Source organism: Pteropus alecto, unplaced genomic scaffold, assembly GCF_000325575.1.
Source record: "Pteropus alecto unplaced genomic scaffold, ASM32557v1 scaffold385, whole genome shotgun sequence".
Classification (NCBI taxonomy): Eukaryota; Metazoa; Chordata; class Mammalia; order Chiroptera; family Pteropodidae; genus Pteropus; species Pteropus alecto.
The window spans coordinates 579781-592155 of record NW_006436543.1 but is presented as its reverse complement, the minus strand read 5'-3'; the positions used below and the strand labels follow the sequence as shown (position 1 = coordinate 592155).

The 12375-nt window shown below is 36.6% G+C and overlaps 1 protein-coding gene across 4 annotated transcripts in view; it reads right to left on the bottom strand.

Annotated features, from left to right (window-relative positions):
• Positions 1-1714: 1714 nt before the first annotated feature.
• ATM (ATM serine/threonine kinase) overlaps positions 1715-12375 on the bottom strand; it is a 122068-nt gene continuing 111407 nt past the window's right edge. For all 4 annotated transcript variants that reach the window (XM_006913430.3, XM_015590578.2, XM_006913431.3 and 1 more), the window contains 4 exons: positions 10723-10837; positions 9216-9279; positions 5068-5204; positions 1715-4959 (listed from right to left, as the gene is read on the bottom strand). In XM_006913430.3, the coding sequence (XP_006913492.1) occupies positions 4776-4959; positions 5068-5204; positions 9216-9279; positions 10723-10837 (500 nt within the window). In that variant the 3' untranslated portion in view covers positions 1715-4775. The remainder of the gene's footprint in view (positions 4960-5067; positions 5205-9215; positions 9280-10722; positions 10838-12375) is intronic.

Genomic DNA, 12375 nt, shown 5'->3' with positions numbered 1-12375 from the left:
TAGGGAACATTTTGGGGGTAGTTTTCAACCTAAGATCTACTAACAAGTATCAGGTTTCAAAAGTGTCAATGGAAGGACATAGTTTTCTTCTAAAACTCATTTCTTGCAATACCACTCATAAGATTTGTATAAAATATACAATGCTTTTACTTACATGAATGACTCACCACACCCATTAGGAGGGCTACTATTAAAGGCAAAGCAACAGAAACAGGTGTTGGCGAAGATGTGGAGAAACTGAAACCCTTGTGTACTGTTGGTGGGAAAGTAAAATGGTGTAGCTGCTATGGAAAACAGTGTGGTGGTTCCTCAAACAATTAAAAATAGAACTACCATATGATCCAGCAATTCCACTTCTGGGTATATTCCCAAAAGAATCAAAAGCAGGGTCCTGAAGAGATATTTGTACATCCATGTTCGTTGCAGCATTATTCTTAAGAGCCAAAAGGGAGAAGCAACCCAAGTGTCCATCAATAGATGAATGGATAAACAAAATGTGGTATATACATACAATGGAATATTTTCAGTCTTATAAAGGAAGGAAACTCTGACATACAACATAGATGAACCTTATGCTAGTGAAATAAACTACTCATAAAAAGAAAAATATATATGATACCACTTATAGAAAGTAGCTAGAGTAGTCATATTCATAGGCAGAAAATAGAATGATGTTGCTAAAGGCTGGGTGGAAGGGAGTATGGGAAGTTGTGGAATGGGTATAAAAGTCTAGGTTTGCAAAGCAAAGAGTGTTGGAGATTGGTTGCACAACAATATGAATCAACTTAACACTACTGAACTGTATACTCAGAAATAGTTAAGAAGATAAACTTTATATTGTGTATTTCACAATTAAAAAAATAGTGATTCACACATTAGACCAGCTGTGAACACAAACTTATAGGATGACAAGAGCTACAAGCAAACTTATGATTATACCTCTCTTACGTTTGTCCTGGTCTAGAAATACCGACCTTAACCTCCAACACTACATGTCACTATTTCAAGTTCTCACCATGTCAATGACAAAAAGTGTTTTCAGATATTGCTAATGTCCTCTGTGGAGGTGGAGAGTGGGGAAGCAAAATCAGCTCTCATTGGGAACCACTTCTTTAGAATCATACACTACATTAGTGTAGAAAGTAACTTTTGTACTTATAACTGTACATTAAAAATTATGCATGCTATGCTTTATGGGCAAAGTGAATTTTTAGGAAATAATTTTCATTATATAAGATTTCCACCATACTAAATTCTGAATCTAATCTTTGTGAAAACTTTGTACTGTTATTATACAAAATTCTTAAACTAGACAAAAAGCCTGAAACTCTGAAGAGGCCTGAATTAAAAAAAAAAAAATGTGGTACACAATCTTCACATTTAGGATATCAAGGTCTTTATATCTGTCAAATTCCAGTATATATCTTTTAAACTTTAGAAATGTCAACTAGATCACTCTCTAGGCCCAAAGAACATTCATTTGCCTTTTTGTCATGATGTAATCAAGGAAAACTACCAGACTATTTAGACAGACACAGCATATCAGGTTGGTTCTGTGTAACAGCCTTCCCAGTTCACACTGCATTATAAGTTGCTCTTCTGTCCCGAAATGTTGACTATGCCCGCCTTGCTCACCGTTGTTTCCCTAGGATCCAGCACCACGTCTGGCATACGGAACATTCAAATATTTGAATAAGATGAACGAGTCTTAGCATATATTTTCTTTTAGAATTATTTATTCAAAATAGGTAACAGTACAACAGGAATCTGGTAACCATGTAGTACAGAAATACATTCAAAAGTACTAAAATAAATCTATATGAAATTTATCATTAAGAAGTCCAAAGTTTTTCCTTTTTGCTTTTATTTGCTTTAGACTATATATAAATTTTTAGCATTTCTAAGTACATATACTATAATGACTATGAATTTATATACCTAATTAGGAAGATTCTTTGAGGTGTTATGACTAGCACAGAGAATGGCGGGAGGGCTATTATCTCCCTTAATCTGGACACGTGTTCAAAATGTAATTTATTAGCTTTTCTAGTAGCTTCTCACTTGGTTTCCACTGACCTTGTGAGCAACTGATTGATGATGCCTAGATTCTTTTCACCTGGAAGCTTTTTAAGTTAGATGTCCCTAAACTTGTACATTTGATTTATTATATTCTGACCTTGGAGAAGTTACCTTATTTCTCCAAACTTCACTTTCTCCAGGTATAAACTGGGAAAACATGACTAATCTTGCAAGAAATGCTACATATAATGTATGTTAGGTACTCAGCATATAACATATATGATTAATATTTTAGAAATCTAACCATTACTTATTTGTTCCCAGTAAATTTCAATCTTATCATTTCCAGTGTTCTGGCTTGTCAAAATCTTTTAGAATCCCAATTCTGTTACCTGTGAATCAGCTATTCCTCCTAGGTTTGTTATTTCAAATTTGGTAAACTTTTCAAAGCTGTTAATAAGAATATTTGAATAGGACAGGAGCCTTATGGCACACCATTAAAGATTGAAGAGTGGACTCATGATGTTATTCAGTTCTTTGGATACATCAACCAGCAAGAATTAGTTACAAATTCATTTACCTATATTCTCATCTAATAATCATTTTTTATTCATCCATGAAGATTTCATAGCTTTCTTGAATAAAGACATTCCAAGTTTATTACATTCCCTTGATTCACTATAGTAATAAAACTGCCAATATACATTAAATATTCATTCAGGCAGCTTATAAGCAAAAGAGACACCAAGATAAGACTGTAACTTGAAATGAGAAATAAATTTAAGAATAGTTCTCCAAAAACCAAACTAAGAAATTTATAGTCCACAAAGTTCTGGAGATTGTTTTTGGAAGGAGGGGAAGATGGGGAGGTCAGATATGAGTGAGTGCTTGCCACTGGCCATAGACAGAAATGCTAACCCATTGTAAGAAATACCTGTTTACATAAACTGGTTACCTAAGGTACAAATAAGAGGAAAATTCAATTACCCATTTCTTCATCTCTGCAACTGAGATGAACATTTTCCTAAGAATAAAGGAGGAATTATATTCACCAATATACAAGTCAGTAGTTTTACTTGTTTACATGCTGACAGTATCGGGACAGAAAGGTGTTCCATATCTAGCTACATATCAAACTTGATATCTAAATCTTTCCTCTTCAATAAAACAGAAATGCTGGATAAAATACAAGAGACGTTCTTTCAAATGCCTAGCAGAACTTACAAGAAAATAAGAGGAAATCTTTAGGGAACTAAAAGAACAAAAATGAAGGGAACTGAAAACCAGAAAGCTAAATGTGTGAGCTGACATTCTAGCTCTCCTAGCATAATTTGCCAATCTCATTAACCTATGGGTTTCAGTTTTAACATCTATAAAGGGACTGATAAAACGTTGGACTTGCAGAAGGCAGTGGGTAGGAATTAAATCCACCTCCCCTTATGCCCATCATGAAGGTACAACACACAGACGCTGGCACTCTCAGAGAGAGTGGAGTCAATAAAACCAGCACAGGGAGATGATGAGGAAAAGTGTCTGTCTTGGCCTAGGAGTCTTCTCTCGGTAATTTATACTACTCTTGGGGTCTAGAAACCCCACAGCCAAGAAATTAACAGTGGTCCTTTGTCAGTGGGAATATGACATAAGGAGACACAAAACTTATCTGGAAGGAATTATTATTAACCCGGGTCACGTAAGATTCCCACAGAGAAAGCCCTGCTGAAAATAAGCTCATCTTTCAAAATTACAAAATACGTAAATAAGCAGTCTACCAAATATAAGAATCAACAGATACAAACAACAGGAAATTGATTTAATAGAGCTATTAGAGAAACTATAAAATAAGGATGTTTAAAGTGACTAGTGACATAAAAAAATTGAAAAGTTAAAAAAAAACAACTAGACACTATGAATCAATAGGCAGATCTGAAGAATGATATGTAGCTAGAAACTAAAAAACAATTTTTGAAAGAAGAAACCCAATGATTAGTTTAAAAAGATACCTGACAAGAGAGTTCATGAACCAGAAGACAGGTATCACAGAAAGATCAATGGAAAAAACAGAAGGGCTTAAAAGACAGAGAACAGAATGAGTAGGACCAATATATATCTTTTAAAAATAGTAGTCATTCTGTGTTTTTGAAATTTGTTCTCCATAACATGACAACTGTATGATTCAGTAACACTGCTACTGAAAATCCAAACATATTTCTTAAACACTAATTTGTTTCCAACATTGCTTCTTATTTTTAAGGTAGCTTTACCATGATATAGAGATGGTTACGATTTTCAAGTTTTTTCTTCCTTTTATGTATTAATATCAAATAATTTATCATTCATATATAATAATCTCTGGGAAATAAATTTTAACTAAAAACCATCTCAAAATTAGCAGTATCTTTATTTGTTCTAATTCATACTGAAGGAGAAACCGCCGGTGATGTTCCTGTGCTCCTGCTGCTTCCATTTTCAGCTAAAGTGTGACTACTGAAAACGATACAAGAATGTACTTAAGAAGGAAAAATGTTTAGCCTAGAAGTAGAGCATGCATGACAATTATTTCTAAAGTAAGAGAGGTGTTTCTTGAGACTGTCGAAGCACTTTTTGGTTATTGAAGCAAGTATTAAACATTTAAAAAAAAAAACAGTAAGTAGTTCACTTAATATTAATACCTATTCAAAGTACACAGGTGGGTTAAAAATGAAGGCCAAAATGTATTTTCAAAAGGCTGAATTCAAGGGTAATTCGTATGCTGAATATCACACCCAAGCTTTCCATCCTGGGAAAAGTCGGCTGAGATTTTTGGGGTCCATGGCTTGTTGTATGAGCAAATTCACCTGTCCACCCACACTGAGCACGGTTCCCTCCTCCACTCCTTTCAGTTTCTCTTGCAGTCTCATCAAGACACGTTCAGCTACTTTGTTGAAACTCTGGTCAGTATCACTAATGACAAAAACACAAAGGTCTTAATGAAGTAAAACAGTTTAAAGGGAGTTAGGAATAGGAAAATCTGAACAATGGAGAATAGGTCTTTCCTAAAATACTGCTCACCTGAGATTTCGTTTGCATTCTCGGTGAGCTGCATTTGGAGTTGAGTGGAGCTCAGTTTCATCTTCTAGCCTCTGCTGTAAATACAAAGCCTTCAAAGGATTCATGGTCCAGTCAAAGAGAGGATCATACAGGAGGACCTAGAGAGAGAGAACATATGTATTAGAAGAAGAATGTGTATTTTGATGATGTATTTAGAAACAATAGATCACAATGATAAAAACAGCAGAGGCCAGTCACATGGTAGTTGACTGAGAGGGAGGAGCAAACTTATTGCACACGCTTCCTGCTTCCTTATGGAGGAAGCTATACTAGCACAATGCTCTGGCTTCAGATCCCATTCTGAATTCATCCTTCCTCCATGGTTGGGGGTGATGACAACCCTTTACTCATGTTTCCTGACTGGGTGAAACTAATCTATTAAAAGGAAATAAGCATTAGTCACTTCCTTTCCTTCTCTCTCTCCTCTTGACCAGTAGAGTCCTGGGTAAGGGTATTTGCTTTGCAGGCCCAGTTCTCCCTCAGGTGGGCTGTACCAGGGGACTGGTTAGGTTATGGGAGTTGGACAGCACTAGCAAGCCTACTTGGAACTCACTCCCAAGCCATGTTCTCCAACAGTTTTATCAGTAACGAACCTGACATTCTGATCTGTATCCTATTCCTAAGGCTCCTCCTTTTTCTCTCAATTAGTTTTAATTTTATATGGAGAAAAAAACGGTTATAATCAATTGGAAGCTCATCAAAACCCAAGGTCAAGTGCTGTGGTTGGCATTTTGAGATATATGTGGAGAAGAATTTGAATACCAAAATAACTGGCATGGCCAGAGTAAGTGGCTTTAAGTCTTACATTTTAATAAGTGAAGTCATAAGGAATTTTTGACCCTGGCAATTCAAAACAGCTAACTGCCTTTGGCATTTATAAGCACAGAACTTTTTTTAAAATAGGCCTTAGCAAATGCTTACCATACAGGTCTTACGAATAAGTGAAGACTCAATTCCAGGGATGAGTGATGCTGCAGGATATTCCAGCATTATAAAGTTAGAACACTTATCTGCCTTCGCTGTGTTTCTCAGCAGGTCTGCAGGCTGGGACTATAAAATGCCTTTAGCATTACATGTTTAATTGCAGAACGTGAACCAGATCAGCAGCACCAAAATCTCATCATCTGCTTATGCTGTTTTGAATGTCCTCCAGGGCCATTATAAACTGTGGAGGGACTGACTTTGAATATATGTGGTTTGTCCCTAATTCACTGTTCCTATGTGACTTCAAGTTGAGCACTGACATGGCTTTAGATTTCAGAGATCCAAACCAGTTTCACCCACAAAAGGGAGGTATATTTATTAAATCAACTAATGAAAAGGAATGGAGGCCGCAGTTATAAAGAGACTACATTGTCTTCTTGCATTGAAGTAGAGAAACAACACAATTAAATTATTTCAAACCCAAGGGCTTGTAATAGGATTCATATTGCAAATTATGGAATCAAGGAAGAAATGGAATAATTTGAAAAATATAGTCTTAGTATCAGAACAAAAGTGGTTGAATGAAAACAATAAAGGAATAAAAACTGATTAAGCTAGAGCAAGGTTTCTCGATCTTGGCACTACTGACATTTTGGGGCTGGGTACTTCTTTGTTGAAGGAGCCATCCTGTGCACAGGATGCTTAGTGGCCTCCCTAGTCTAAACCCACTAAATGTGAATAGTACCCTTACCCTCCATCCCCCAGATACGACAACCAAATATGTCTTTAGACATTGCCAACTATCCTCTAAGGAACAAAACTGCTCTTGGCTAAGAACCAATGAATTAAAAGAAGTGCTTTCCTTAGTAGAACTGATAAAACTTGGAAGACAGAATAGTCTGTTATGAAGAAAGAGATCTTGAAGGCCAGAAAAGTTACATATACTGAGAGGGAAAGGGAAGTGCACCCAAATCAAAGTGCTCTTAAAGAGAGATGTAGGAAGTGAGGAGATGTTTTAATTGCTATTAGATCAGAAACAGTGACTGCAGCTTGATGAAACCTAACACAGGAAAAGTAATGCATACAAGAGAGGAACCTGGAATGGCAATCCACAGGATTGGGGTCCACACTGCTATTGAGAAGCACCCTCCTAAAGCTGAAGACACAAAGTCCACAGTAAGCTCCACTGGGAAACTACTCTTGAAGACTGGGACAACCACATCAAATGATTTCAGGAAATTTGGACAGAGGCAAGATTGTGTTGATAGGTGTAAAATACACAAAGCATTAGAGAGTGAGCTTTAAGTGACACGGTTATTGTAGGTAGAGATGCAAATCATTTCTCAGGCTCAAAACCCTCCACAGTTTCCATCTCACTCAGTAAAATCTAAAGTCCTTATGATGGTGTAGGACCTCTAGGTGAGCTGGCCACTGTTGCTTCTCTAATTTGATATCCTACCACTATTTAAAGAATGAGGTTCATGAGCAATTTGGCATTTAACTAATAAAACCTTTGAGATCTTAAAGGAATGGATTCCATTGGGGTATTAAGAGAAATCAATAAATTATCTCCTTTTCCCCTGCCCAGGTTCAGAACGATTTAGTCAGACGGATGGAGATCAGAGTCAGCATTGGTAGCGGAGGAACATGGCTGAGGAGCGAGGGCCAGACTGGCCTGCTGCTGGTGCTCCCTCAGTGTCTCTCTGCTGTCTTAACCTTGGGACATCCTACCGAGTCGGGGTTTGGGCCTGTGGAGCATACACACTTCATCAAGCTCTTCCAGAAAGTGTTAACTCAGGATAAAGCTGCTGAAGGAACCTCCAAATCTACCCAGGCAAAAAAAAAAATCTTTCTTAGTGATACTGAGCAGAGTAAAATACTGGTGAATATGTTAAACTTCTTTGGATCTTAAATTAATTTGAAAAGTTTGAATTTCTTTGTCTTAAATGCAAAAGGGCAAAAACTTGGTTCTTACTGCAGAACCAATGGAAAACTAATAAATGACATATATGAACATAATTTGAAAGGGGAAAAAGAAAAAGGAATGCATTTTCATTCGGACTTAGGACAGCATAGCCTTGTATTTAAATTTATCAACATCCTGTTGGGACCCATTTCAAGACCCCCTTTGTAGCAAAAATCTGTAGTCTGCCATCAGCAGCCTAAAGAACTATAGAGAGACATCTGATTTATAACGGTGACAAGGGACCACTCTAACAGTCTTAATTTCACTCTCCCTGGGATAGGCCCATCCTTGTTGATGACAGGCTTAATGGTTAATTCCAGTGAATTATGACAGTGATTCTCCTCCCTGGCTGCACAGTAGGAGAGCTTTCAAAAAAACACAAATGTTCCTGCCCCATTCCTACAAGTTTGGTTAGAATTTGGTCAGCATCAATATTTCTGAAAGCAGTACAGGTGTTAATAACGTGCAGCTGGATCCAGCACCACCAGGTTAGAGGAACAAAAGCTGAAGAATGTAAGGGAGGCATGCCTACACTCTAACCTACCTTGTTTCCCTGTGGAGGAATCTCTTACCCACAGACTCTGTACGGGGAAGCGGGGGGGGCGGGGCAGGGGTGACTGGCTGCCTCAGGTACTGTTCTCACTGGGTAAAGCTAAGGTCTTAAGTCCTGGAAATCTGCTCGACTTGCTTCCCTTTCTGCCCTGTTCAACATGAGGCAGTGAGCCTGATGAAGTGTGTATGCTCCACAGGCCCAAACCCCGACTCGGTAGGATGTCCCAAGGTTAAGACAGCAGAGAGACACTGAGGGAGCACCAGCAGCAGGCCAGTCTGGCCCTCGCTCCTCAGCCATGTTCCTCCGCTACCAATGCTGACTCTGATCTCCATCCGTCTGACTAAATCGTTCTGAACCTGGGCAGGGGAAAAGGAGATAATTTATTGATTTCTCTTAATACCCCAATGGAATCTATTCTGAAAACAAATTAATACAAGATATCTAAGATGTAAAAGTGTTAATTTATGTGTAAGAGATCACTTACTATGCTGTAACATTATAAAATTGAGGGGACTAGAGGCATTTGAAAACCACTGTTTAATGATGTGTGCAAACACCTCCCCTCCTGCTGCCTAGCATCATTCTAACCAAATGAAGCACTGATCCTCAAATCAGTGACTTTCTAACAAAATAGAGAAATAAAGATTTCCTTATAATATACTTTACCTCTACAATGGTTAACAGGGTTTCCTGAGAGTTTCTCATAACCTCCATGGTTTTCTCACAGCATCTACAAACACAATAGGGATTTTGTTACACACTAACGTTTTCAACATATCTCTATTTACCTATCATCTATTTATCTTCATGTATAGTAGGCTGAGACTGTCCTTATTAATAATTCCAAAATTAATATCTCAAAGAGCACAGTATTTGGCAGAGTATGCTTTTAGTAGATGTTTCTGAAATGAATACAAATATGTCTGTAAATGAACAGAACACAGAACCAGAAATAAACCCTTATATGGTCACTTTACAACAAGGAAGCAAGAATATACAATGGGGAACGACAGCCTCTTCAATAAATGGTGTTGGGGAAGCTGGACAGATATATGTGAAAATAAATAAAATTGGACAACATTCTTACCAAAATAAACTCAAATGGATTAAAAGACTTAAATTTAAGTCCTAAAACCATAAAACTCTTAGAAGAAAACAAAGGCATTTAACTCTTTGACATCAGTCTTAGCAATAGTTTTTTTTTAATGTATCTCCCCAGGAAACAGCAACAAAGGCTGTTAGACAGACCTACAGGGTATTATCCTAGTGAAATAAGTCATACAGAAAAAGACAAATAGCGTATAATTTCATTTACATGCGAAATTAAAAAAAAATAATATGAACAAAGCAAAACAAAACAGACTCATAGATACATAGAACAAATTGATGGTTGCCAGAGGGAGAGGAATAGGGAGATGGGTGAAAAAGGTGACAGAGATTAAGAGGTACAAGCTTCCGGTTATAACATAAGTAAGTCACAGGGATATAATGTACAGCACAGGGAACATAGTCAATAATATCGTAATCTTTGAATGGTGACCTATGGCTACTAGATCACACAGTAAGGTATATAAAGATCAAAAGCCTATGTTGTATACCTAAAACTAACATAACATGGTATGTCAATGATACTTTAATTTTAAAAAATGTGAATATAAGCTTAGCATTTATAAGAAATAACACAATACTATGAAATATTTCTTTCAATCATTAATTACTACAGTATTAGTTTACTTTGAATAGAACCTGCCCCATTAAAAGCTGAGTACATAGTTTTCCCGATGTTGGGAAAACTACAGGGGACTGCAGAGTCCTTTTACCAGGCACTGGTAGTGGATCATAAGCACCTTTAGGACATTTTACATGCCCAACAATGAGCGCACAAAGGAGTTCTGAGCAGTAAGCTGAACGAGCTAGCTAGCACAGAGGCATTAAAGTTAAAGGCAGGCTGCTTCTGGAGGAGGTTGGGAAGGACAGACAGTATGTATGTTATATTGGGTGAGGTCCCAGGGAATCTGAAAGAAGGGGAAACTATTACTATTTTTACCCAAGGTCTTTTCCTTAGTACTGGCAAAGCACTATTATATTGAATTCTATAATCTATAGAAATCAATAATCCAAATAATTTTGACACCAAAAATCATCTGCTCTACCTTACCTTATTATCGCTTACCTTCTGAAAACACCTTCAACACCAGTAATGCCCATACCATCCACAATATCTCTGGTGAGTCTAAAAGGAACTGTTTCAGGAGTAGGAAGGATTTTACCCTGTTCAAAAGCAACTCCTAAAGTAAAAAACACAAGGTTAGGAGGTTCCATAGCTGACTTACCTCCCAACTGGCACATGAACTTTACAGAGGTACCAAATAATCTGTCACCTATATCCTATCAGTAGTTTACGACACAGTAGTTTATTCTATTTATTCTATTTCTGCCCTGCCTGCCTTCCTTATCTCCACCATAGTCAAGGAGATCCACCTCAAATTTAAAAAAATAACTACTTCTTGACATAGAGAAATCTAGATTAAAGGTTGACTTTTAAAAATGAAGTAGTTATGGGTAGAATTTAAAATGCAGATGTATACATGTGTCAACTTATTTAAATATACATATATTATACTTTTATATATATTTAAATTTTAAGTAAAAATTTTTTAGGTAATTATAGATTTCATATGCAGTTAATCAAATATAAAGCACAAAAATCCTCCCATATAACTTATATTCATTTTCCCCCAACAGTAACATCTTGCAAAACTATAGTACAACATCACAATATCAATGTCAGGATATTGACACTGATACAGTCAAGACACAGAAAATCTCCATCACTACAAGCATCCCTCATGCTGCCCATTTATAGCTACACCTACTTCCCCTCCCATGGTCTACCTCTGCCCCCCGTTCTCCAGCAATCACTAATCTGTTCTCCTTTTTTATAATTTTGTCATTTCACGTATGTTATATAATGAAACCAAACAGTATGTAGCCTTTTGGAATTAGCTTTTTTCACCCAACATAATTCTCTGGAGAATTGCCCAAATTGTTGCGTATATCAGTACTTTGTTCCTTCGTATTATTGAGTAGTACTCCATGGTATGGATGTAACAGTTTGTTTTTACCCATTTAAAGGACATCTGAACTGTTTCCAGTTGGGAGCTATTACGAATACAGCTACTATAAACATTTGTGGTACAGGTGAACATCTTTTTGTGTGCTTATTTGCTGAAATATCTGTTTAGGCCTTTTGCCCATTTAATAACTGGATTGTTTCTGTTCCTTTTTGTTGTTGTTGTTGAGTTTTGAGAGTTCTTATGGACTGTGCTTTTGGTGTCAAATCTAAGAACTCTTTGTCAAACCCTAGTTGAAGATTTTCTCATGTTTTTTTTTTCCCCTCTGTTGTTCAGATGTGGTAATTTCTACTGTTCTTCATGTTCACTAATTCTTTCTCTTGTCCTCTCATTCTGTTATTAAGCCTATATACTGAGTTTTTAAATTTTAATTATTGTGTCTTCCTATTCTAAAATTTTCATCTGGTTCTCTTTTATATCTTCTATTTCTATGCTGGGACTATTTCTGTGCTGAGACTTAACTATATTTTCACTTGCTTCAAACATGTTTGTAATAGCTCCTTGAAACATTTTTATGATGTTTGCTTCAAAATCTTTGTCAGATAATTCTAACATCTTTATCAGCTCAGTGTTGACACCCAGCAATTGTTTTTCATTCAAAGTGAAATTTTCTTTATTGACATATGATTTTCAATTAAAGAGAATCTCTTAAATATTATGTTATGAGACTCTTGATCTTATTAATTCCTGCT